Below are 27,681 nucleotides of genomic sequence, written 5' to 3' on the forward strand. Positions count from 1 at the left end.
ACTCCTTACCTCTACCGACCCTTCCACGGATGAGAAACTCTAGACGAAGAAGAAGCAGAGCGATCCTTGAAGCAACCCTTGTGAATCGCCTCACAAGCTCCACCTCACAAGATCCTCTCTCTCTCCCTCTCTCTCTTTCTCTCCTCAAGGCCTTCTCAGGTCAAGGCAGCAGCAAAAGATTGTTCAAAACATTGAACAAGAGCTCTTAAATAGAAGAGCTCCAAAGGAGCTCATTAATTGCAAGTTGCCAACAATATCGTCTAGGATGATATGGACATCGTCTTGGCCGATCAGTACAAATATCAGAAGATCGGCCAGAGCATTGCCCTGAATGCAAACTGGACGATTTAAAAATTGGCTTGATCGTCTAGGCCGATCTCACGATCGTCCCGGCCGATCAGTTCAAATCAGAGGAAAATCGTCTAGAGCATCGCCCTGAATTTGAGCTGGCTGATATTTATCATCCAGATGTAACTAAGGTTTTTGAATAGATCATCATGGCCGATCCTGCGATCGTCCAGGACGATATGATCATATCAATCATCCTTAATTACTCTTTTGATTTCTTGATCAATTAAGGCATAATTTGTGAATATCGTCCAGGCCGATCAATGATCGTCCCGGCCTTTAATTAAAAAATACAGAATACCTTAATTGTCTATGGCGGCAACTTCTTTCTGTTTTGAGCTTATCGTACTGGCTGATACACGTATCGTCCAGGACGATCTGTTAATGACGACTGCCTTAATTAAGAATCCTTATTTAGATTTTTGTTTTAAGCCCGATCATCCTGGACGATGTAAATATCATCATGGCCGATATGAGTAAAAATAAAAATTATAAGTCTCTCAAGTGTGTGTGTGTGTGTAGAGTTACTTAGCATCAATCTCTTTGAACAATACAAATAGACTCAAGAAGAGAAAAAAATAAAGTACATACTGACTCAACCCTAAACCTATGCAATCTTGAACTGGCTTCGTTTGTTCGTCCGATCTTCGATTCCTGAAAAGTTAGCAGTAACAGGCAGTCCAATAGAATCAATAGTGTTTGTCAATCATCAAAACATAAGTCATGAAAATAGATTTGCAACAGTATGATGCCCTTAGTGAAAATGGTTTGGACCCTAATTGGGGTCAGGAAGTCAGTGCACTGAACTAGGTAGTGGATTAAAGTGCCTAACTATAGTACAAGGCTGCAATTACTCTGGTACTTATAAGTTTGATTATTAAATGTTGATTGATTAGAGTGATTGTAAATCAGATGTACGATTTATTTATGCAAGCTGGTTGATTAGAAATTTTATTAAATGTTGAGTGGATGTTGGTAGTGGAGGCTTGACTAATGTTTGGTTGACTGGAGATTGAATGATTGATAGCTTGACATATAGGATTGTAGGTTAAATGACAGATTTAGTGATTGATTGATGGCTGGAGTTTAATTGAATATATGAAACCATTGATTTATGATTGATTAAGAATTATGAAACTTGATTGAATATTGAATTGATTGAAGGCCTTTTAAATTTAATGGAAGCTTGATTGATTGAGTATATATAGATTTTTTATCGAAGCTTTAATTGAATATATATACAACCCATTAATTGATGATTATTGACATATGGCTAATAATCAACCATTAGATATTTAATTAAGAGTTTAGAGTATTGCCAAATGATCTCATAAAAAACGAGGTCAATAAATTGACTCCCAATAGGTGTGACGAACTCGAAGAGTAAATCACATGTGTTGTGATTAATTGAAGCAATCAACATAATTTGAAAGTTAGAAACTCGATTGAAAGGTTGATTTACATCACGTATATGCTAGACCTAACTGAGAGATTGATTCTTAGAGAGGGAAATATAAACCTTAAATGGGAGTTCAATTTCCAAAAAAAGATGGGTATTCAGAGGGGATATCGATTCCTTAATAGGCAGATTTAAAACTTGACCGAAAAATTGATTATTGAAAAGGTGAAACTCAAACTTTGAATGGATTTTTATTTCCAGACAAAGATGAATACTCGGACGAGAGATCGATTCCCAAATGAGCAAAATTAGAACCTAACCAATAAATCAATTATAAAAAAGGTGAAATTCAGAACATTGACAGGAAGATTGATTTCCAGACAAAGTTGTATACTTAAATGGGAGATCAATTCCATAATGAGTGTATTTAAAACTTCACTGATAAATTGATTTTTAAAAAGGTGAATTTGAAACTTCGACTGTAAGATCAATTTTTAGAAAATGATTAATACTAAGATGTGAGATTGATTCTCAAATGAGTAGATTTAGAACCGGACCACTAGATCGATTATAAGAAAGGTGAAATTCAAATTTTGACTGGAAGATCAATTTCTATATTAAGATGAATACTCAAATGGGAGATCAATTCTCGAATGAGCAGATTTAGAACCTGACCAATAGATAAATTATCAGAATGGTGAAATTAAAAACATTAACTACAAGATTGATTTCTATACAAAGCTGAATACTCAAATGAGATATCAATTCCTAAATGAGTAGATTTTGAACCGCATAGATAGATTGATTATTGAAAAAGGAGAAATTTAAACTTTGGTTAGAAGATTAATTTCAAGAAAAACTGGAATACTCAAATGGGAGATCGATTACCGAATGAGTGGATTTAAAACCTAATCGATAGATCGACTATCGGAAAGGTGAATTTTATAACATTTATTAGAAGATCGATTTCCAGACAAAGCTGAATACACAGATGGGAGATCGATTCCTGAATAAGAGAATTTAGAACCTGACTAATAGATTGAATATTGAAAAGGTGAAATTCAAACTTTGACTAAAAGATCAATTTTCAGACAAAGTTGAATACTCATACGATAGATCAATTCCCAAATAAGTGGATTTAGAACCTAGTCAATAGATAGATTATTTAAAAGGTGAATTTAAACTTTAACTAAATGAGCAATTTCTAGACAAAGATAAATACTCAGATGGGAGATCGAATCCTGAATGAGTGGATCTAAAACATGACTGATAAATCGATTATCAGAAAGGTAAATTTAAACTTTGATAGAAAAATTAATTTTTAGACAAAGTTGAATACTCAAATTGGAGATCGATTCCTGAGTGAGTGGATTTAAAACCAAGAAATCTGAACTCCATTGAGGATAAGTTTCTTGATTATATTGTTTGTCGTGTGCCTGTTGGTGGAATTTTGAAAGCTGATTTTTCAAAGCTTGGTTTTCTTTGGGAGTTGAAGTTAAATTCTAATTCTAAAATCGAATCATACCATTAGAAAGAGTATATCACCTCCAAATGTGAAAATAGAATTTCATAAAGGTGTTCAGATTTAGAATTATGAAATTCATCTTGGATATTGTGACTGGATGCTAAAGAAAACTTCGTATGGCCCCGAAGGGCGAAAATGAGGTTCAACTGAATATCTAGCTACAATATTCAAGAAGTACGATCGTTAAGTTCACATCCAAAGCCTTATCAAAGAAAGATGTATCTCCCCAAAGGGAGATAACGTCATTCAATGATAATTCTTTGGATGTGATAATAACGATCATCTTTTGATCCTTCCAAAAAGAATCCAATATGAATTTTGAAAAATCATTTTTAAAATCAAGTACGTGTGTGGTTCTAAATCTCCTACGAGAGCAAGCCCTCATAGTTAATTACATCATAGGGAGACAAAGTCCCTTACAAAAACTCTCGATTAAAATAGTGGCAAAATTTTGTTAGATTTTCTAGGAGTGATATCAAAAAGAGGCGAATTTTGGAAGCTCAAAAGGGAATGGGTTAAAATTGAGTAGTTATTAGCATAATCAAATGGAGGAGAGTAGGGGACACTTTGAGATTGCGGAACCATCCGGAAGTGTCCCAACTTAATCTAAGTGTTGGGCTTTACATTTTAGGTTGAAAGAAGATTTAATTAAAGTTGAGCATTTTATTAAAAATTTGGGATTAGATTCCCGAAGTTTGGGGTCTTATAATCAAGGATCTGCCTCGGATCCTAAATCTAATTTGGACACTGGACTACAGTCGTCCGAACATAACTAATGCAGTGCAAGGTCTAGACTTATCCCGGCCTGGATTGGGGTGCCAGCTAACCACCTAATCGATTTAAAATACATGAGTCTAGTCTTTTATGAAAGAGTGGTAGAGATGTTTTATTTAATGATTTTGGAGAGTTGGGGCCGACATCTAGAGATTCCCTAATTGCCCCTTTGACTTATGTTTGGTGTAAAAAATGCTAAGGACTAATGCAACTAGAATTTTGACTCTTTTAATTTGTTTCTAATACAATGTATGCTAGTCAACGACTTCAAATCAAGTTTGCTTGAAAGTTAAAAAATAGATTTAGAAAATCATTTTTTAGAAGACTAGACTTCCCCAGGTCCGGCACCTCGTCCACATAGATCAGACTATCCAGACTCTACCTGCAGGAGGGGAAGGATCTAAAGCAAGGAAAAAGTAGTGCAGAAATATGCATGCGACCTCGGGGTCGATCCTCGGCTAATTCCCTAAATTTGTTATCTTTCTATGTTATTTAGACTCTCTAAATTTTAAATTTTAAGATTATGAGTATAAAAATTTTCACACCCTTACGAGTCTCACGTATCCAAGCGGCACACAAATGCCAAAAAAACTAAGAAAAAGCAGGCAATCCTAGAGGCAATCATCTCAACATATCAAATATAAATGAATTAATTAATAAATATCCATAGGCAAAGTTGCCTTGCTTATTACAAACTAGAATTTTGCAGAAAGTAAAGTGGTCAGGCACCACTGACAACCACCAAGATTCTAAACCTAGTAGGGACACAAGTGGTTTTGAATGGGATACTTTTGTCTTCAATTCTTCAATCTTATTCTCCTTCGAGCTCCTTTTCTTCAGGCTCCTTGGATTCTTCGTAGTAGGCTACCCAAATAGATAAGAGAGCACTTCCTTTAAGGGGAAGGCCACTCTTTCCTCTTTGGGTAGGGAAGAAGTGATCTAAATTTGGATTGTTGCAAATTTGAGATTTTGGATTAGACTTTTGTTGATAGCAAACATTCAAGTTTCCCTATGACTGCTTTGCCTACTAACTTCTCAGGACCACAAGATCGAATACAGCTCAAGCCAGCTCAAGATCGGGTAGATTTAGGTTGAGTTAAGTCTGTATTTTTTTCCTTTCTTGAGTCAATTGTAAAAATGGTTCCTGATGCTAAGTAACCTTGTACACACACACTTGAGGGATTTTCTGAATTTTTCTATTTTGAGTACATTGGCCTGGACGATTTTCCTATCATCTAGGACGATTCAACTAAAAATAGAAACCCTAATTAGACATCTTGGTTAAGCAGCCGTTATTAACCAAATCGTCCTGGACGATACGTGTATCGGCTAGGACGATAGGCTCAAATCAGAAAGAATCAGTCGCCAAAAATAATTTAGGTGTTCTTTATTTTAAATTATCGTCCCGGACGATCTCTATCTCGACGTGGACGATACAGCATAATTATGCCTGAATTAACCAAGAAATTATGAAAAGTAATTAAGGCTAATTGATATGATCACATCGGCCGGGCCGATCGTAGAATCAGCCGGGACAATTGACATCGGCCAGACTCTATTCAGGGCGATATTCAGGACGATTGTACTCGGATTTGAACTAATCGTCCAGGATGATATTGTATTGGCCTGGCCGATGTAATCAATTTTTTTCTGATTGGCCTGAATCGTCCCAGCTGAATGAGCTTATTTTGTACTGATCGGCCAAGACGATATTTATATCGGCCTGGACGATAAAGTCGATTCTTGATATTCTATTTAAAGGACCTGAATTTTCTCATGCTCAAGACCTTGAGTGCTGCTGTCATAACCTGAGAGAGCCTTGGGGAGAGGGAGAGAAAGAGAGAGAGAGAGAGAGAGAGAGAGAGAGAGAGAGAGAGAGAGAGAGAGGAACTTGTTAGGGGGAGTTTGTGAGAGGGTTCACAAAGGTTGCTCCAAGCAAGGTTCCAAGTCGTCATCTCCGTTCTTCATCCTTCGCCATTGGGAGGTTCTTAGGAGGTCTACTTCAGTAAAGGAGTCGGTTCTCTGCCGCACCGGGTTTGATGAAAAGGAGTCTTTTGCAAAGGCTTCTTCGCCTAGCTATGGGAGCTAAAGGAGAGACACTTAGTGCAATACTCGGAGGGTGCCTCCGAGGAGTGGACGTAGGTCAAGGATTGACCGAACCACTATAAATCCGGTGTGATCTCTCTTTGTTTTGCTTTCGTGTTTATTTATTTTTGTACTTTGATTTTTGTGGTGATTTGGTTTTAAGATTTGTTGTGTTTTGCTAAAAGAAAATTTTAAAATACCAATTCACCCCCCTCCTCTTGGTTAGCCTCGGGCTAGTTCTTAAGGGCTTAACATCCCTAACAAACTTTCAATTGGTATCAGAGCGAGATTCATAAAAACTAAGTTTGAAAACTTTTTGAATTTTTGATCCATGGCTAACAACGAAAATCGTAATACTGTGGAAGGGTATTCTATTATCCGACCACCTTTGTTTGCTAATATCCCTTTTGATTTTTGGAAAACTCGCATATCAATGTTTTTACAATAAATTGATTATTACATGTGGATGCTTGTTAAGGATGGTTATACACCTCCAATTGGAAAACTGAATGGCGTTACTGTTCCACTTCCTTTTACTGAATGGACTCTAGATGATAGGGATTTAGCACAATTAAATGCAAAATGTTTAAACTATTTTTTCTGTTCTTTAAAATTGGAAGTTTACATGCGTGTTTCCACTTGCACTACTGGTAAAAAAATTTGGGATAAATTATATATCACCTATGAAGGTACTATAGAAGTCAAGCAATCCCGTTTGAATATTCTGTTGCATGATTACGAACTTTTTTGTATGAAACCTTCTGAATCAATTTCTGAAATGTATACAAGGTTTACTCAGATTGTTACTTCAATGCATGTATTAGAAAGAGAACTTTCTAACTATGAAAAAGTAAACAAAATTTTAAGATGTTTGCCTTCCTCATTTGATGCAAAAATTACTGCAAGATCTGAATCTAAAGATTTAAATACATATTTTATCGATAACTTACTTGGTTCACTCATTGCTTATGAGCAATGGGTGAATCAAAAAAATCTTGATGCAAGTGAAAGGAAGAAGGAGAAAACGGTGGCACTTAAGGTGAACGATTCGAACACTGACTCTTCCGGGTCTAAAAACGATGATGTTGCTTTAATCATGAAGCAATTTAAGAGCTTTCTAAAAAAGAAGAATAAGAATCATAGAAAATGTAATAAAGGTAAGGGAAGTAAAAATTTTAAGAATTATAATGAAACAATTTGCTTTGAATGCAGGAAGCCTGGGCACGTTAAAGATGATTATCCTACGCTAAAGGCACACCCAAGTAAGGAAAAGGGTGAGGAGAAACCACTTCAAAAAGGACAAGAGCAAGAAGAAATTCTAAAAGGTGTTATGGGCGGATTCTGCATCAGATTTCTCTAAAACTGAACCTGAGGAAGAGACAATAAACTTGTGCTTAATGGCGGACAATAATCTTGGTCAAAGTGACCAAGAAGAAGTATGTGAACGAACCTATGAGCAACTCCTTGAAGTTTCTAAAAAAATACATGCATCATATATAAAACTTAAGAAAACTCATGCTAGTCTAAAATTGGAATTTTTTTAATTTACAAAAAGAGCATGAAAATCTTCTTAAAGACCATTAAACAATTGATTCAAATCACATGGCTTTACTTGATGAGGTTGATGCACTAAACAAAAAGCATGCTGAGTTATCTGATTCTCATGATTCTTTAAAATTATCCCATTATGAGTTTGAAAAATAATATAAAAAATTAGAAAATTTAAAAACATTTGAAAATAAAAAATCTTTATTTTATGCATCGCATAAAAAGCATCACCATAGGAGTAGATTAGTGCATCATTTTCCTAGAGTTAGATGTTTTTCATGTGGCATGCTAGGACACATAGCACTCACTTGCATCGTTCACCATAGCCCACATTGGGTTTGGAGACCCAAGTCACATGATCCACAGAATGCATTGCATTCTACTTTCCATAACAAGGAACCCAAACATGTTTGGGTTCCTAAATATGACATTTGATTATTTTGCAGGCAAGCTCTCACAAAAGGCCTCGTGAGAGCATGTGGTACCTGGACAGTAGATGCTCTCGACATATGACTGGCGATGCCAGTCAATTCATAGTGCTGGAAACCAAGACAGGAGGCAAGGTGACTCTTGGAGAGAACACCACCAGGAAGGTGGCAGGAGCAAGTATAATTGGTAATTCTAAAAATCTTCTAATTGAAAATATTTTTCTTGTAGATGGACTGAAACACAACTTGCTCAGCATCAGTCAGCTTTGCGACAAGAGCTTCATCATAATTTTTTTGACAAATTCATGCATTATAAGCTTAAATAATAACACTATTTTGAAGGGCAAGCGGATCAACAATGTTTACATGCTTGATTTAAATAATATTGAATGTGCTGCTTCATTTTGCTTAAAAACTGCTATTGATGATTCATGATTGTGGCACAGGAGATTATGTCATGCTAGTATGAAAACCCTTAGGAAAGTGACTTAAAAAGACCTAGTTAGAAGTGTCCCCAAGCTTAAGTTTTCAAAAGACCACCTTTGTGATGCCTGCAAATTAGGAAAGCAAATCCACTCCACTTTTCACTCCATTAAGGACATTAACATCTATAGACCTTTAGAAGTCCTTCACATAGATTTGTTTGGACTCATTAGCACTGCAAGCTTGGGAGGGAAAGTCTATGATTTTGTGATTGTCGAGGACTACTCGAGGTTTACCTGGATTAGATTTCTGTCACACAAAAATGAGTCATTTGATGAGTTTAGAGTCTTCTTCACTTGGATTCAGAAAAAGCTAGGTTGTGAGATCTTGACCATTCACAGTGACCATGGGGGAGAGTTTGAAAATGAGTGATTTGGAAATTTTTGTGAGGACAAAAGATTAGCCACAACTTCTCAGCTCCTAGGACCCCTCAGCAGAACGGTGTAGCTCCTAGGACCCCTCAGCAGAATGGTGTAGGTGAAAGGAAGAACTGGACCTTAGTGGAAGCCGCTAGAGCCATGCTTGCTGAGTATTCACTTCCAAAATACTTTTGGGCTGAAGCGGATAACACAGCTTGTTATGTGTTGAATAGGGTAAATGTTAGAGCCAAATTAGATAAGACACCCTATGAGATTCTTAAGGGTAGGACACCCAATCTTTCCCACCTTCATGTCTTTAGTTGTAAGGTCTTTATTCACAATAATGAGAAGTCTCACTTAGGAAAATTTGACCCAAAATCTGATGAAGTGTTTTTAGGATATTCTAGTGTTGGGAAGTCTTTCAGGGTGTTAATAGGAGTACTTTGGTGGTGGAAGAGACTACAAATGTAGTGTTTGATGAGTCTGATCCTAGAAAGCCTAGAATTGAGGATGATGATGATAGAGAGATTGCCACTGGATTAGAAAACTTGGAGAAGGGGGTAGAGCACCAGAACACTAAAGGAGTATGAAAGGTTACCCAAGGAGTAGAAAATGTAAATCTGGAGGAAAGGATTAAACCTTAACACACTTTGCCTAGAGATTGGAGATACTCTTCGAGTCACCCTAAAGATCTAATTTTAGGAGACCCTTCTGATGGAGTTAAGACTAGACATGGACTTAGGAAGGAAGTGAACCACTCTGCCTTTATCTCAATGACTGAACCCACCGACATAAACCAAACCCTTACTGGTGAGTTTTGGATCTTAGCCATGCAGGAGGAGTTGAACCAGTTTGTTAGAAATGATGTTTGGGAGCTTGTAGAAAGACATAATGGACAAAGTGTAGTTGGAACCAAGTGGGTCATTAAGAATAAGGTGAATGATTCTGAAGTGGTGGTTAGGAATAAGGCAAGATTAGTGGCTAAGGGGTATAACCAAATAGATGAAATAGATTTTGAGGAGACTTTTGCCCCTGTAGCTAGATTGGAAGCCATTAGAGTGCAATTAGCCTTTGCATGTTATAAGGGATTTAAGCATTTCCAAATGGACGTTTTTTTTTTTTTTTTTGAAGAAGTGCATCATGCATTAAATAACAAAGGAACTAATTACAATTGTCAAAAGGATGACACTCCTCCTTGACTAATTTTAACAACAAGGAAGGAATGTTATCAAAGGGAAAGCTATCAAAGAAAAAACTACTGTCTAATGCCAAAGTAGCACACAAATTAACTACTTTATTACAACTTCTATAGGCATGTTGAAAAACAACTTTATTAAAGTCATTTAAGAAAAAGAAATCCTTGGCCAAACTGTTATCCACAAGCCACTTATTCTTCTTTAAATAATTTTGAAGGCAAGTAATAACATTGATGTTATCACTCTTCACGATCACCCCTTTGTATTCAATCATCCAGCTTCTAACAAAATCCCTCACCGAGAGTGCAGCCTCCAGCTCAAGCTGAGCAATATCCCAATGAACTTTGTTCTTTCCAAATACAAGGATGAATCTACCTTTGTGATCCATGAAAACACCACCGATTCCAGCAAGGCCAGAACTAAGTAAGGAAGCATCAACATTAATCTTCATCCAATCTTTCAGTGGAGGGCACCAAGTGTTTTGAAACTCACTAAGGAGGTTAGTACCCCAATTAGCAAGATAAGGAATGGATTTGGTGATGGCTAAGGAAAGAGCATTTGCTGCTACCAAAGAACAAGGTAGTGCAGCTTTGCCATGCTTAACGTCATTCCTGTTTTTCCAAGAGAAGTAGATAATGGTGCAGTAAATTTTCACAATGCCAAGATTCTGGGCTGTTAGTCTCCTTAATTCCTTTAAACAATGGTCCAAATAATGGAACACAGGAATGTGAATACCCCACTCAAGCACCTGCATTATGATTTCAACCAAATACTTACATTGACCATAATATGTTCGTAGATTTCCACTACTTGGCAGCCTCTAGCACATGTATCAGTTGACGAAATCATGCGGTTCCTAAGAAAGAGATTAATAGGAATAGCAGATTTTCCAAGTCTCCACCAGAACATCTCCACCTTCTTGTTAAGTTTGAGTTTGTTTAGCCACTTACAATATCCATCATCATTTAAATTGAATCTACACTTCACCAAATGATCATAAGAGAGGGCAGAGACTGTCTTACCCGAACATAAACTCTGCAGCTCCACCCGATCCTCCCTATTAAAATCAATCTGAATTTGATTAATCAAAACAATAAGGTATGGATGAAAGACTTCCTGAAGCAGGGTAAGATTCCAATGGCCATCATCCAATAACAGCTGCTGAACATAAATCCCCTCCAAAGAATTACAATCAACAAATGTGGGCCATCGATTAATGCATTTATCTAGTATCCAAACATCATTTAAGACATTAATCTCATCACCATTGCCTACTTTCCATCTGATAATACTTTTAAGGTGTCTTCCTCCATCAAGCAAGATCTGCCAAGCCTTAGAAGTAGCTTTCTTATGTGTACCATTCATAACATCCTTCCCATACTTAGCTTTGATTGATCTATGGAACAAGGTATTCGATTTCTGCAGAAAGTTCCATGCCAATTTCGATCTCAATGAGCTGACATTATAGGGGAATGCAAACCCAGCCCACCCATGCTTCTCGGTTTGTACAAATCATCCCAAGCAACATAATGTATACTACGGCTGCCATCAGGTTTATGCCAAATGAAACTTCTACACAGTTTTTCCAAAGCATACAACACTCTTTTCGGAATCAAAGAATGTGTAATTAAAAAGTTTAGCATAGACAATAAAGAGCTTGTAATGAGAGTGATCTTACCACCCATATATAGAGACTTCTTACCCCAAGCATTGAGTCTATCCATGACATTACTCAAAAGATCTTGAAAGTCAGCCGCCTTCAACCTGTCAAGAGAAATCTTTATCACATGATAATTCATCTCCTTGACCACTTTGAAGCCAAAAACTTTAGCAATCTTCTTCTTCATAGGGTATCTGACAACCTGACCGAAAATAATTTGTGATTTATTGACATTAATCCTTTGCCCCGTCCATTTGCAAAAGTCTTCAACAATACCCTTCAAAGCTTTAGCTAAAGCCATTGATACATGTGAGAAGATTAGTACATCATTTGCATAAAGAAGATGTGTGATCTTTGGCCCTCTAGGAGAGAGTTGTATGCCAAGATTTTGACCCCTTTGCTCTAGAGAGTTGGACATCAATTGAGAGCACATGATGTAAAGGTAAGGAGAGAGTGGACACCCTTGACGGAATCCACTATGAGTATTGATCCACTTGGAATTCTTTCCATTAACAATAATGGTAAATCTCACATCTACAACACATTTCATAACAAGGTTAAAATACATAGGAGGAAAGCCATACCATTTCAGAATTTGACCAAGTGTTGGCCACCCCATGCTATCATATGCTTACTCCATGTCCAACTTCAAAGCCATCAGCCCCTTTTTATTTTTGGAGATTTTGAACTTGTGAAATATCTCCTGAGCCAGAAGACAATGCTCTGAAATTGATCTTCCCGGGATGAAGGCCATTTGTTCTTCAGTAATCATTTTGGGAATACTAGTTTTCAATCTATTAACTAGCATTGTAGCCACAATCTTGTTATTCATCTGGCATAGACTAATAGGCCTGTAATTGGATGGAATCAAAGGGTTATTCACCTTAGCAATCAGAACTATGAGAGTATCCTTCCAATCCGTTCTCATTCGGCCAGAAACTAGAAAACACTTAATAGCATTCCAAAGATCTTTCCAAACAATATCCCAATAGCATTTGTAAAAAGAGGAAGTGAGTCCATCCATACCTGGTGATCTATTACTCCCTTGCTGAAAGATTGGCTGCTGTAATTCATTCACCGAAAATTCAATGTTAAGGGCTGCAACCTCCTTAGGAGTCAGTTTCTGGTGCTCAAGAATCTCTGGCCAGCCCAATAATTCGCATTCTCTAGATTTCCATTTTGCTTCAAAATACTGAATGAAAACCTGCTCAATTTTATCATCTTCAACTTACACCTTATTATGCATATCTTTAATTTGATTCACTCTATTGCTATTCCTTCTTGCCGTAGCAAAACTATGAAACAGTTTTGAGTTTATATCTCCTTCTTCATGCCATCTTGCTTTTTCCCTTTGATTCCACCAAGTGGACAATCTTCTCAAAGTCACATTAAGATCATGGATTTTGCTTCTAAGTAAAAGAAGATCATCATTTGTCCAATCAATTCCCACGGCTTCCTTATTTTAGAGAGCCAAAATCTCCTTTTTCAATTCTTCCTTCAACATATTCAAGTCTTTGCACTTGTTTCTACTCCAAAAAAATAGTGCCTTTAAAGTTCTACTAATCTTCCTTTGTAGAATCATAACTTCATCTCCAAAATCATTCTTCTTCCAAGAATGGTACACAATACTTTTAGCTGCTGGATAAGATCTTGAAGTATCCTCAAATTTGATGGTTTTAGATTTGGGACACACCTTTTCATCTATCTTGAAGGCAATAGGAATGTGATCCGATGCCACTCTTGCTAAATGTCTAGTAACAGCTACAGGAAGCTTTTGAAGGGTGGCCGAATTCAGAATACATCTATCTAGCCTTTCCCAAATCTGGGAAGCTCCTTCCTTGTTATTGCACCAAGTGAACCTTGGTCCAATGTTACCCACATAATTGAAATCAAAATTCATCATAAAACACTTCATATCTCTGGGACCTTTAGAAAAAAGGAACCTCTTACCACCTCTCTTCTCCTCTTTGTTCAAAACACAATTGAAATCCCCACAAATAATAGAAGGAATATAATTCTCCATACAACTTCCAAGTTGGCTCCAAAGGCTCTCCCTCTCCTTACAACATCTTCTTCCATACACTGTAACAACCTTCCACAATCCCAAGTTAGGGATAAAGAGACCCCCAACTATTATTTGGGAAGAAGTCTCTTTGACCACAAAAGTCACAACCTTCTTATTCCAAAGCACCAAAATACCCCCAGACAGACCAACAACGGGAAAATGGAAATACTGCCAATCCTTCCCAGTAAGGCCATCAACATCCTTTCTATCAATACCTGTCATGTTGGTCTCCATTGGTCCAACAAAGAAAATGTCTTGATCTCTAACAACCTCTTTCAAATATAGAGCGGCCTCTTTCTTCCTAACCCCTCTGCAATTCCAAAATAGTAACGAAGACATTATGATAGTGCAGGGGATCCCTCCCTATTTATGAAATTCATCCTTCCATCCCTCTTCTTCTTCTTGTGATCTGGATCTAATGGCCCCAAAGATTTCAACTCTTTGGCAAGTTTAATTTTAGTAGAACCACTGAAGCAAGATGTGCCTTTATTCACAGCACCTGAATCATCTATTTCCAAATCCATGTCCTTCGATTTATCAAACACTTCATGCTTTCCCAAAGACTCTACTTCACTGTCTTCAAGCAAAACAACAAAATTTGTTATTTAAAGAAATACCTGGCCGCATGGCCCAAAGACTCTACTTCACTGTCTTCAAGCAAAACAACTATATCTCTCGCAACCACAATATACATTCCCTTTAATTTTCTTTTCTTGTTGAGTTCAATACATCTATTTCTATGTTTGGTAATAATTGTGAGAATGTCATTAAGTCTGTTGCATTTATCTTTTAAATGAATCAGCATATTCCTCAGGAACCTTTTTAAAGAATCAGCATACCCATTGTATGTTATCTTGTGGTCCCTTACATTATAGACATCCCTATATCATGGATAAACCACCTCATTGCAAACTCTCTAATTCATGATTGTAGTAAACCACCTCATTGCAAACTCTCTAATTCATGATTGTAGGCGAGTCATATTCACTAGGTGCTCCTTTCCAAATGTGTATACAACATATATATCCTTCACAAGTTAACCAGCATCAATGGTATGCTTGATATTTTGTCTATGCCTTCTTTTCTTTGCTAGTCAACATTACCCTCACTTGAGATAGATTTCACAGCCCGCTACTCAGGTGAACTAAAGCTCTATCTTTCATGAGTTGCTTAATTGTTCATTTGTATTTGATCTTTCTCTTTGATGTATCTTCTTGGAGTTAGATTGTTGTTGGTGATAAGGATGCAAAAGCTTTTCCGAACTCATCAGGATTCAATGAGCAGGATTCATTCATTAAGCATCAAGATTTTGATTGCTCATTCATCCAACCAAAGTTTGGTTCCATGTGCTTCATTCAAACTTAAGCTCTTTAGAGTTCATTTGAGTCCTTTGATTCATTATCCAAATTAAATTCTCATTGATTTGAGTATATTGAACCACTAATTAACATTTATATTTTCAAACTCCTTAATGTATTTTAAAGTTCTAAGGGCCGGTTCTCTATATATGTTCAAGTCCGTTGTATCTAGTTCAAGTTCATATTAATCATTTAAAGTTTTGTTCTAAATGAATTTATTTAGGTCTCCTACTGTTCAATCAAGTTCACATCAAGTCCAAGCTCACGACCAAATTCAACTCCAAGTCCAAGTCCAAGTTCCCTATTCACCAAAAATTTTGGTAGCCTATTGGCGCCTCCCCCATTTAGGAGAAAACTACAAGAGTCTAGGCCTTTCCACCATGCTAATAAAAGCGTCTTTGATAGGTGTCCTATGACACATCGCCCGTATTCTTCATTCCCATCATGCTAATAAAAGCGTGTATGGGGTCTTCAAGGGTACCTATTTTAAAATATACTTGTCTTTCCCCTGGTCGATGGTACTTATTAGTAACCCCGCCTCTCCGTAGGCATCGTACCAAGTTCTCAATTCATCACGGTAATAAAAAAGCGTGTATATGTGATTTTCAAGTACGCCGCGAATGCCAAAATAAGATTTTAGGAGCCGTACAGGGGTAACATCCCACCACGCTAATAAAAACATGTATGAGCAATCTTTCGGTGCGTTGAAAATGATGAAAGTAGGCTCTCATAGTTTAGAACTATACCTTGCGGAATGGTGACATCAAAAAATTTAAAAATTCCTATCTTTTCCTTTCTTTTTTTTAATATTACTTTTTTCACTTTTTTTAATTGAGCTCTTTTTTTTTCTCTTTTTTTCAATCTCTTTTATTTGAAAAACTTTCATTTTTTTGTCTATTCCTCTTTATTTTTTAAACACACACATACATATATATACTAATAATAAAACTAATAGTAATGATTATTTATAATAACATTATTAGTATTAATAATTAAAACTTAATCATTATCTTTTTTGAGATTGGGCTTTGGGTGTCGGCAAGGGATGAGGATTGGATTTCTGACAAGTGGAGATCGGACAAAGTTGTGGTGGAAGGTTCACAGCTAGGTATAGGGAAAACTCTCTCTCTCTCTCTCTCTCTCTCTCTCTCTCTCTCTCTCTGGACCGACAGCTTGCGATTAGAGCAAGGGCAAAAGTCTTCGGGCAGGAGCTATGGTAGGAAGAGTTCGGTCGAATGAGAAGTTTTGGTCATGGCTTGAGATCTGTGGAGTTCGGCTAGAAAACTTCAATAACTATCCAACACATGACACATCCAAGTCATAAAACCTGATGGACACAATTTAGATAGTTTGCTTGGACAACCACTTCTAGTTTTAGGCTAGACAGATGTTAGGAAAGGAAAATATTTCCTTTGAGAAAATCAAAATCAAAGGCGATCATCATCATCATATTCAATTCATATGTAATAAGTGATATTTCTTTCCTCAGAGAGATATATCATTTACCAACATATATTTGAATATGAAGTTAATGATATTACATCGAAATTATTATAGCTAAATGCTCGATCGAACATCATTTTGACACTTCGGGATTATATATAGTTCCTTCATGAACTTGACTATAATAATCAAGATGAGACTTACAATTTTGTTATCTAAACCCATCAGACTGATATTTTCACCTTCTGAGGGGATATATCGTTCATAATGACATGTTTGACTTCAAACTAAAATTCTAAAAATCAAAAGTTCCCAAAGAAATTACAGGTTCAATTATTTTGCATCTTTACAAAGAAAAAAAAAACAATTTTACAAAATTGTTGTAAACATCCTTGCATCTAGGCTCCATTATTATGAATCACATCATTCACCCTAGCCAAGCTAATTTTCTTAAAAAATAGAATCTCCACTAGCAATATTGTTATGGCTAGAGAAATTTTATTTTATTTTGAATCTTTAGAAGTTTCTCACCTTTTATGTGCTAAACTGGATTTTTTAAAGGTTTAGACACTGTTTCAAGGGAATTTGTTATTCTAAGAATCCATCAAAAAGGGTTTCCCAACATTTTTATAAGTTGAATCAAAGAATATATTGATAATGTTCACTTCTCCATTTGCATTAATGATGCCTTATAGTGATTTTTTTAATTCTTCATATGGTCTAAGATAAGGTTTTGCACTCTCTCCTCTCATTTTTTTTTATTGCAATGAATGATTTATCTAATTTTTTAAGCTACAGTGGAACCTAAATCTTATGAAGGCTTAGCTATGGATGATTTACACTTGTCACACTGTTGTATGCTAAAAACTTTCTCGACTTTGAAAAGGCTTCTCTTCCCAACACTTTAAATCAGGTTGAGCTTTGTGAGGTACTAAACATTCTCAACATAACAAACAATATTACTTAACCTTGGCATTCTGATTTCCTCTTAGAAGGGTCCTCATATCTCATCTTCAACCATTGCCAAAAAGGCTACTATGCTTCTTGAAGGTTGGAAATCGAAAGTTTTATCAGTTGCAAGTAGACTTCAACTTATTTGATTCACAATATGCAATTCCATTTCTTAATGGATTGGAGTTTCTATTATACATAAAGCTTGTTTAAAACAACTCAATAAATTAGGTGCTAGGGTTCTTTTTCCATGGGGATAGTAATGTTAGAAAATTGTTTTTAATTGGAAGTACACTTGCAAAATTCTTGAATATGGTGGCCTAGGTATCCCAACTTTACCTGATCTTATATTTTGCTGACTTTTGCTCCTTAATATACCAAGTTATAAATGGAAATTGCTGACTGGCTAATTGGTGGAGGAACAAATACATTTCTTTTTGGAAGCCTTCTCCTTAAAATGATTCCTATGATCGGAAATGTTGTAAGTAGTCATCGAGGACGTGACGCCTAATTTATCATTTCAGATTTGTTCAACAATAAACTCTCTTTCTACTAGGATCCCTGGCTATAAGGCAAATATGTTAATGAGTAGTTTATAACTGCAAACTCCCCGACTCCATATTGTTCCAGTTTGTTGATTCAATGTCTAGGTTAATATAACCTGGACTTTACTGGATAACCTTCTTGGACTGTTATGTGAAAAAAATTTATTCTTGAATTTGTTAGTAGGAATTACAGCTAATGTTTTATGGCTGGATAGAGAAGAATTAGTTTTTAAACATTACATCATACAGAATTTCAAAATGAATCCTAGGTGAATTTGAACAAACAAATCTTGCACAAACATTGCTTTATTCGTTTCTCTTTGTTCTCTAAGTTTTCGGCTCCAGGGGGGTCTCATGACAACAAATAAATAAATTGCTAGAAACATTCCTGCTAGCACTATGTTTTAGAGAATTCAAAATTTCGGTCCAACAAATTTTTTAATGCAGTAGTTATTTTATTTATTTGATACTGCCATGATGATTTTTCTTTTCCTATAGAGTGAGAATTGCTTGATGATTTTTTTTTTCCTATAGAGTGAACAGTTCAATATTAATTTAGTAGTGTAATAAAAAAGCCTTTCTACCTCTCTTCCTCTGTGAGCGCGCGTGCCTGCATATCCAAATGCACAGAATGTGTTGGTGGTATATATGCATTCACATAAATATAACATTATATCTTTTATCTATGCAATATATACTACCAACAAAAAAAATCTAAATATGCATACAGGAAGACATATAAATATATCCATTATATAATATGAAAATTGTTCAAACTTGAATTTAGGTCGGCCGACTCGATCCTTAAAGCCCTTGTCGTTGCCTTCTTATTAACATACTGTGGTTGAGAAACATAAATTTGCGGTTACTAAAAGCTCTTACATTACCGAGTATACAGGAAACAAGTTTTTCCTTCTTCCTCAACCAAGATGTCCAGTGGAAATAAATCATATTTCTGCGAAGGATGTGATGGTTTTAAATTCATGATTCTCTGGTAGTGACGCATTTCCTGGGCGAATCGAGAGTATGACTTCAAGCCCTGAGAAATTCGATTTTTAACGGTAAAATCTTTATGTTCTTATCATACAATGCAATTAAAAAAGATAATTTGTGAAAAAAAAGGATGTTTAAAAAAAAATTATCACAGAGCTGGGCTCTTAGTTTCTGGTTGAAAAAATTAAACAGAAAATAAAATTATAAGGATGTCCTTATAAAAATTGTATTAAGATGAGCATGAAAACTACTGGATTTATGAGAAAATCAATACAATATAAATTCCTCATATACAAAAATTTCAAAGCAAGCACTCATTTTAAAGAAGGGAGATTTACATAAATACCACCCTATACTACTCTATTTACATATTTAACACTTAAAACTTTAATAGTACATATAAACCACACATAGTTCATTTTCATATCAAATATGAATGATAGAAATAAAATATATGAGTAGTAGGAATGAAATATGAGTGGTATATTTGATATTAAAATAATATAGGGCGGTGTGTATGTAATATTAAGATTTTGGGTATTAGATATGTAAATAAGATGGTATAAAGTGGTATCTATATGTAAATTTTCCATTAAAGAAAATTTAATGAATTTTAAATTCATCTCGACATAATTTATATCAAAATATTCTAACATAATTTTCTTCTTATTTTATGATTTTGTATTATTGTTGAGAAGAACGAACCTTTTATGATGAAACAAAAAATAACAACTTCAAGCCATAATCCCCACTAAGTGAGATCAACACTCTTTTATGACCATTATGTCCTATTAAGAATCAAAATTTTAATTAACTTTAATAAACAAAAAATTATTTCGAATACTTTCTAACCAAAGCCTTATAGGTCTATGTCTAACTTTCTTAATATAGGCTGATCTAATACATCTACCTTTCTTAAAATCACTTCTATTATTCCTCACCAAGGTTTATCATTATCACGCACGCACACATGTGCGCATCTCTGCACATGCATGCATACAAATCATTTGCGCACATGCATACCAAGGGTCATCACTACACATACCAAAAGCACCATTTATATGCAAAGTATTCCTGCACATACCAAAGTTAAATTACAAGCACGTCTTTTCACACATTTACATACATACGCATCTCTATGCGTATGCCAGCAAGAAAAATAAATACCATAAGCCTTTCTTTAATACAACATAATGCCTTTCTTTAATACCAGCAAAGGGTGCAAGGCCCTCATCTAATGCCCAAGTCCCAACCCATGAACTTAGGAATGTAGCGGTAGGACTCCATCAAAGATTAGTATTAATTAGGGTCATTTTGTTCTGCTTATAGAGATGCTTATTCAATCTACCAAATGTGGGGCAAAATGATGAATGCTACTCATAATTGACATAATTCTAATCAACGACATATATGCTGGCATAAGTGGATATCAGGATAATAGAAAAAAAAATGTTCAGAAGATGAAAACTTGGGTTCAATAAAAAAAAAAGACTACATAATATACAAATTCCATAGATGTGATTTGATAGGTATGACAGTATTGCTAGATAATCATGTGATATCTTGGTGCGATTTATTTAAATATCTAATAACTATTATGAAGAATAATGAGGAAAAAACATAAGGATATAAATTTTTAAAAAGCAACTATTATACCACTAATTATTTGCACCCAAAAGGTTTAAAAGAAAATTTCATCCAAAAAAAAAAAAAAACTGACAAAACATAAAGCAGAAGTTTACCTGCAGCCTTCGCAGCAACAGCTTCTTGATAAACATCTGTTATAAACAAGATTTGTGATGTCTTATCTACTCCAACTGATTGAGATATCTCAAAGTAACTCCTTGCTTCTCGTTTGTTCCTAGAGATTAGACAGAAGAATTCGTTTGCGTGAATAAGCACAATACAAATATTACGGAAACAACTTTAAATGGAGAATGAAATCAATTAGCGATCTAATAGATGCGGGCAATTCTTAAGACAACGTACCCGACAGTAGTGTCAAAAAATCCACATAAATACTTTCTCAAGTCCCCGTGTGCTGTATTTCCAAAGATAAGCCTCTGAGCCTCTCTACTCCCACTGGAATATATGTAAATCTGAATAAAATTTGTAAACTCTTGTCAATACAGAACTTAAGCGATTTTTTGCGAGACTGAACAATATATTTGAGATTAGAGATAGTCGCCTTAGATGGTTTGATCGCATTAAAGGACGGCCTCCTGATAACCCGGTTAGGAAAGAAGATGCATTAGATTTGGGCTTATGTTAAGAAAGGTAGAGGTAGACCAAAAAAGACTTCATTAGAAAACATTAAAAATGACCTTTTTTTATTAGATTTAAATGAGAATTTGACTCTAAACAGGACACAAGGGAAAAAAGTATTAATGTAGCCAATCCCACGTAGTTGGATAAAAGCTTGATGTTGTTGTTGTTGTAGTAGTAGTTGTAGAACAATATATTTGAGAAAGAGGAAAAATAAATCTTAAAAAAGAAAAGGGTACTAAAGGAAAAAATAATGATAAAACAGAAAAATTATAGTGTATTCTTTTCCTCAGAAATTTCTCATCCCCATCATCTAGTTGTCGTCGACATCTTCTCCTCGTGAGCAAAGATATTAACTTGTAAATTGTCAAAGATCCTCAAATACCATTTCCGACGTGTTTGGCGTTACGAGCAAAATTTAATTATAGGTGAAACTCATGGGCAATACTCATGACAGTGTGTAAGCCCTATACAATGTTCTATTAGCATTATGGTAAAATTCAAATTTAAGTACTTGTGCACGTTATTCCAATGTGCAGAGAGATATTGAATATTTCAAATATGTACATGAATATCTATATGCATTTTTTTAAATGAGATGAGATAAAAGACCCCTTAGACACGGTATATTACCAAACTGATTATGCACGGCTTTGTTTACATAGTGGGCAAGCCCTAAACTCTCTGTAGATGCTCCTACTACATGTTGCATCAAATGAACTAGAAGGACCATAATTAAATACGAACACTAAACTAGAACAAAACTTACTGTGGGCTCCGAAAATTCGGCCCCGGCCCTTGCTCGCGCTTTTCTTTCGGAGATGGAGTTTTAACTGAATAAGTTCCGGGGTAAATTTTGGAAGGCAGATGGGTTTGTAGATAAGACACTACCCAGAGATTTCGCCCTCATTTTGTGAGGACTTTATGATCCGAGTTCTGGTTTCCTATAGGCGCAAGCCCCTATAAATAATTACCCCTCCCGATCACGTGAGAGAACTTTCGATTAAGGTTAGTCGTCAATCAGATACGTAAAGAATATGTGTTATCTGGCATATAGTAGCAACAATAGGTTTGGAATTTGGAGAACTGGATTTGGATTTAGGAATTTGGAGAATTTGAGAATTCGGAGTATTGGAAGATTTGGATATTTTATATTTAAAATAGAAATTTCACCATCTTGCACTTAAAGAGGATGGTGGGGGAATGGATGATGGACCCGATCAAGATCCCATGGTGGATACGTCGTCCCGGGCCATCGTGGTCCCTGGTTTACTTAGTCAGAGGAGGTAGTCGACCCAACCTGACAGAAGGATCCTTGTCGGAAGCCATGGGTTGCTTCGTCCAAGGGTACCTTGTAGACCTGGGGTGTGTATTTGCTTAAGGGGACAAATTTGAATCCACCTTAGCTTATAGAGGGCTTTGTGCCCTATCGATCATATCCTATTGATTCATATGTAGAGGATTTGATGCCAATAAGGAACATAACAGCGACGCCATAACCGGTATTTCGTGGTGCCATTTGGCGGCAAAAACCACTTGGTTCAGAGGGCCCCGGGTCATAAACGTTTACCTGCAGTGCCATTTGGCGGCAAAACTGCCGGTTAGAGGACACGTACCACGTCCTTACTGGCAGGAGATTGATTTGAGAATGGATCCTAGTGATATTTTCGACTAGGCATTTGGCTCTTTATGAGCTGAAGTAGTTTTAAATTGGTCCACCTCGACAAACTGTTGCGGAGGGTGGATGGATTTTGTTTTAAGTGATTGATGGGTTGAATTTCAAATTTAAATATTTTTGGAATTTTGGGATTTTTGTGGAGTTTTTGGGTTTTTGGATATTTGGAACGGCATTGGAAATTATTTGGAATGGACCCCTCCGGTTGAGATTTTTGTTCAACGCGGCCATCATCGGGGTGTACGGGGTCATTTCACTTTATGGATTGAACCTTGTCAACTCGGCAGAGCTGTTGACCGAGGATCGAGTTTCTCGTAGGCTTCGTGCCCATTATTAGTGAATTCTTTTGATTTTAAGCTTTGAAGGCCTAATATGAATGTATTGAAACAAATATTCTAGTCGCCACGGCCACATATTTGTTTGATGGTTCGAACCCTGTCGACTTCTATTGACCTGTATAGAAGGATCGAGTTCGAACTTGAATTCACTTATTGACTCGCATAGCATCCCTAGACGTCGCGTGTGTACCAATAACACGCTCATCGGTGCCCATGAAGGTGTTTGGGGGTATTTTATAATTGAACCCTGTCTACTCCTTTTTACCTGCCTAGGAGGATCGGGTTTAAATTTAATAACCCGCGCAGCATCCCTAGGCGTCACGTGTGTACCAATAACACGCTCGCCGGGGCTCTTGCGGGTTTTATAATTGCTTTTGCCCCTTTTAGTGTACCTATGTATGTGTATACAAACTATGGTGCACGTGCGGGGGTACTTTGAAAGTATTCGTAGACGCCTTCTGTCAGCTTGCATGGAAGTTGCGGATCCGATGGCGTATCGTAGCAGTTTCTGAATTGAATTATTCGCTTCTTTGTACAGGTAGACTGTCGTGCACTATTTGTTGATTTCTGTAGGTGGATCATAGTGCACTAACTAATCTCCTGCTTTAAGTTGTAGAAGCTCGTATATAGCTTGTTGCACACAAAATTAAACTTCTCATTATAACTCATAAACACTTGGTACTTGATATAATCACTTTGTATCTTGCTCGTGGACATTAGACTGGGTGCACTACGAGTCTTCTACAGTGGCCCATGGAGACTTGCACTTGTTGAAACTTTCTATATTTTGCTTGCGGATAGCTTTCTTAGATACATCTCAAAGAACCAATTTGTTGGTAAGGTTCTTTGTGATCTACCTATATTTAAATCACACCTCATTCCAGATTGTTATTGGCCACTTCATGCGAGCAATCATACTTGGAGCTTTATTCATCATGATGCCTTACTCATTCAAGTAGTCTTGCAATATTTTTGTATTTGATTTTTACTTGTTTACATGGATGAACTAATCTTTTGTATGTTGATGTTCACCCGAATGCATCTAAATGTGTCACCTTGTTATGTCTATTGCATGCCAAACCTTCCTAATGGCCTTTGATGCATGAGTCTTCATAATGTTTGTAGGTTCTATAGTCATTATAGATCTTCCTTTTCACCATAAGTTCCATATATATTCCCTTTGTATTTAACCAAGACCTTTGCTGACACGATAGCATCTTGATGTTGATTGAAGACTTTGCTATGTTGATTAGAAGCATGTCATATTGGAAACTCATTCTACTTGCACTCAAATTAGAAGCTCATCATCTTGCATGTATTGAAGATTTATTTCCATTCGCTTGCTTATATGATGATATCAATCATAAATTCATCATTGTATATATCACATGTCCTTGCTTGTATGATTAATATTGTTACTTTGCAAAGTTACATGCCATTCATTTAATATTCAAACTATAGCTCAGTTCGCTATCATTTACTCCATATGCAAGCTTGAGTTCAGAGTATAAGTTCAAGTCTAAGCTAAAACTTCTTGCACCAAGCTCATTTGTGTTCAAGTTTAAGTTCAAGTGTAGTTCAGTTTGAGTCTAACTCAAGTCTTCTATTGTTTTTGTAGAGTTCAAGTTCAAATCATATTCTAACTCAAATCTTTGTTATAGTTCATTTGCAAGTTCAAGAATGAGTTCAAATCCTTGTTGAAGTTCAAATGAGAGTCCGAGTTATGTGCTCTTCTTCTTCTTCTTCTTTTTTAGACTTGAGTTCATATTTATTTAGATCAATTGAATCAGGTCCACAAGTCCAATTTGTTCCAAGTCCTTGTCTGTATTTCAGACAAAATTTCGACAACCTCCCAGCGTCTCCCCTGTTTAGGAAAAAAACCAAAAGGCCGCCTACCCGTCACGTCACTAAAGACGTGCACGGTTGGTGTTGGTGAGACACCGCGGCGATTGTATTTTGTTTTCTCCCACCACGCCACCAAAGGCGTGCATGAGGTTTTAAAAAGCATTTTTGAAAAGCAATTTTGATTTCCCCCCACTTAGAGGTACTTATGAGCGACTCCGCCTCGCCGTAGGTGCCGCACCGGGGTCCCATCCCACCATGCGCACCAAAGGCGTGCTTGGGCCGATTTTTTGGTTCGCCACGAACATTGAAGCAGAGTTTTGAGTTTAGAAGAATTCATACTTTCGCGGGGTTGTCGTGGTTGGCACATGGATCGAGGGGTCACTCGCCTACCTCGTCGTACGTGTTGCACCACGGTCCCATCACACCACGCGCACCAAAGGGGTGCTTGGGGCGATTTTTCAGTCCGCCACGAACAACGAGGTAATAGAGTAGAGGGGAACATTTTCTTTTCAATTATAATTAATTATAATTAATTAATCAATAATAATCAATTATTATTAATTAACAATTAATTAATTATAATTATAACTAATAAATAATTAATTATAATTAATAATGATAAATTATAATTAATTAAATAATTATAATCAGTAGTTTATTAATTAATTATAATTAATATATTAATTAAAGTTATAACTAAGTAATAATTAATTATAATTAATAAATATTAATTATAATTAAATAAATAATGATAATTAATCATTAATTAATTATATTTACTTAATTAATTATACTTAATTAATAATCAATTATAATTAATTATAAATGCTAATAATTATAATTAATTATAATATTAAAAAGAAAATCAAATCCCTCCTCTCCCTACTGCTCTCAGTACTCGGTTTTATGGGACTTGGCCGAAGAAGCGAGCTGAAGGGAGAAAGTTACCTTCACAGCAAGCCGCTCCTGTTGTTGCTTGAGATCAAAATGTTGGAACTTCTGACCCGATGGAGGAGGGGCACCGGCTAGGGGAGATCCAAGGTAGAGGGGATCGGGAGTATGGAGGAGTCGAATTTGAGTCTTGGTCGCGGGGAAGAGAGGAGATTGGGCGTCGGAGCTGGTTCGGTAAGGTAAGGTAAAGCCTCTCTTGCTTTCTCTCTCCCTCTCTCTCTTTCTCTCTCTCTCTCCGAGGATCGGGATGCAGTGACGGGATGGAGGAAGTGTCGGAGCTGGAGTGTGTGTGAGGGAGAGATGTCGCAGCAGCTGCTTGCGAGAGAGGTAGCGAACGGGAGAAGAGCGGGAAGCAGAGGAATTCGGTCGTGGGAGAGGAAGTAGAGAGCTGCCAGTGCCGAGTGACTTCGTTCGCTCGGTATTTAAAGACCTGAATGGGAGCGGGATCGAGGAGCAGTCGCGAGATTTGTGGGAGGCGATAGAAGCGGCGCCGAATACACAGAGATTTCAGCGGGATTTCTGCAGTATTTGCGCGGGTATAGATTTCGATTGTGCAAGGTATGCAGGATTTTTTTCTTTTTTGTTCTTTTACACATAGGTCATCAAATGCCCCCCAACAAATATGGTTCGCGTCTGGAGCGAATCATGTTTGTTGTAAGCTATTTGGCCTTGTGGGTCTATAGATATTTGCTCTAGATGTCGCAAGAAATTCTCATTTAGTGGATCTCCAAAAGCTTATTTGGATGTCACACTTTCTTTCTTTTAGTGGTTCTCCAAAATTTATTTGGATGTCACACTATGGTTTTCTCTCTCCATAGATCTCTTGGATATATCAATAGATAGTTGAGATACTGATTTCTTTTGTACTGTGCTTTGTACTGCGGACATTGATGGAGAATTACCTGATTTGTCTTTACTGACTTGTCAGGTGATTTTTGTACCTTCGGCCCTATGCTTCTAGCTTTGGCGGGCTTGTTGAAGGAGTAGATGTTGATGACCTAAACCCTTAGGTTTGTATTAGGTCGATGGAGAAAAGTCATCGGTCCAGAGCTTTATGCATAGCGGACTTATTGATGACGGAATCCACTTACAGCCTAAGGCTTTTCATGAACTTTGGGATAATTTTCTTCGGTCCTTTATTTTGTGCTTTGACGGACTTGTTGAAGAAAAATTCCTTCGATCCTCGCTTTGTGCTTTACGAATTTGTCGAAGGATTTGCAGGTTCTGGATTCAATTGATAGTACCAGACGTAGGTATTACCTTGATCCTTAACCACTTGAGAAGACTTTAATCTGAATCACTTGAATTCATCAGATCGGGAGAGCTAGAATTTGATAGATCTTCGTCTCTGGTTGCTGAGATGGGGGTTCCTCTACTACGGCCTTTCTTATGGCTTGTTGAGTAGATGGAGCTGCTAGCGATCCGACCATATTTGGGCTTGTTGGAT

The 27,681-nt window shown here is 36.5% G+C and overlaps 3 protein-coding genes across 5 annotated transcripts in view; all 3 read right to left on the reverse strand.

The window, feature by feature from the left end:
- Positions 1-1,979: 1,979 nt before the first annotated feature.
- On the reverse strand, positions 1,980-12,106 carry LOC114581213. Its single transcript, XM_028700900.1, has 5 exons — positions 11,824-12,106; positions 11,626-11,717; positions 10,923-11,564; positions 10,389-10,836; positions 1,980-2,062 (listed from the first exon to the last, which is right to left on the reverse strand). The coding sequence occupies exons 1-5, from the start codon at positions 12,104-12,106 to the stop codon at positions 1,980-1,982; spliced, it is 1,548 nt and encodes a 515-aa protein (XP_028556733.1).
- LOC114581224 lies at positions 10,892-16,081 on the reverse strand. The gene is made up of 2 exons (XM_028700971.1): positions 14,812-16,081; positions 10,892-14,771 (listed from the first exon to the last, which is right to left on the reverse strand). Exon 2 carries the CDS (start codon positions 14,207-14,209, stop codon positions 13,268-13,270), a length of 942 nt encoding a protein of 313 aa, XP_028556804.1. The 5' UTR covers positions 14,210-14,771; positions 14,812-16,081; the 3' UTR covers positions 10,892-13,267.
- Positions 16,082-18,888: 2,807 nt separating this feature from the next.
- The window catches only part of LOC110114350 (probable bifunctional methylthioribulose-1-phosphate dehydratase/enolase-phosphatase E1 1), an 84,061-nt gene continuing 75,268 nt past the window's right edge, over positions 18,889-27,681 (reverse strand). For all 3 annotated transcript variants that reach the window (XM_028700977.1, XM_028700981.1, XM_020847202.2), the window contains 3 exons: positions 21,150-21,259; positions 20,903-21,021; positions 18,889-19,206 (listed from right to left, as the gene is read on the reverse strand). In XM_028700977.1, the coding sequence (XP_028556810.1) occupies positions 19,115-19,206; positions 20,903-21,021; positions 21,150-21,259 (321 nt within the window). In that variant the 3' untranslated portion in view covers positions 18,889-19,114. The remainder of the gene's footprint in view (positions 19,207-20,902; positions 21,022-21,149; positions 21,260-27,681) is intronic.

Source organism: Dendrobium catenatum, unplaced genomic scaffold (genome assembly GCF_001605985.2).
Source record: "Dendrobium catenatum unplaced genomic scaffold, ASM160598v2 fragScaff_scaffold_146, whole genome shotgun sequence".
Taxonomy (NCBI): domain Eukaryota; kingdom Viridiplantae; phylum Streptophyta; class Magnoliopsida; order Asparagales; family Orchidaceae; genus Dendrobium; species Dendrobium catenatum.

Coding starts and splice junctions, on each gene's coding strand:
- LOC114581213 (XM_028700900.1), bottom strand. CDS start 12,106: ATGGCTTTAGCTAAAGCTTTGAAGGGTATTGTTGAAGACTTTTGCAAA. Junction 11,565..11,625: donor GAGAAGCATGGGTGGGCTGG/GTTTGCATTCCC, acceptor AACTTTCTGCAG/AAATCGAATACCTTGTTCCA. Junction 2,063..10,388: donor CAAAGGGGTGATCGTGAAGA/GTGATAACATCA, acceptor TTTATTGGTTAG/GTTCTAATTTTGCTCATTTG.
- LOC114581224 (XM_028700971.1), bottom strand. CDS start 14,209: ATGTCTTCGTTACTATTTTGGAATTGCAGAGGGGTTAGGAAGAAAGAG.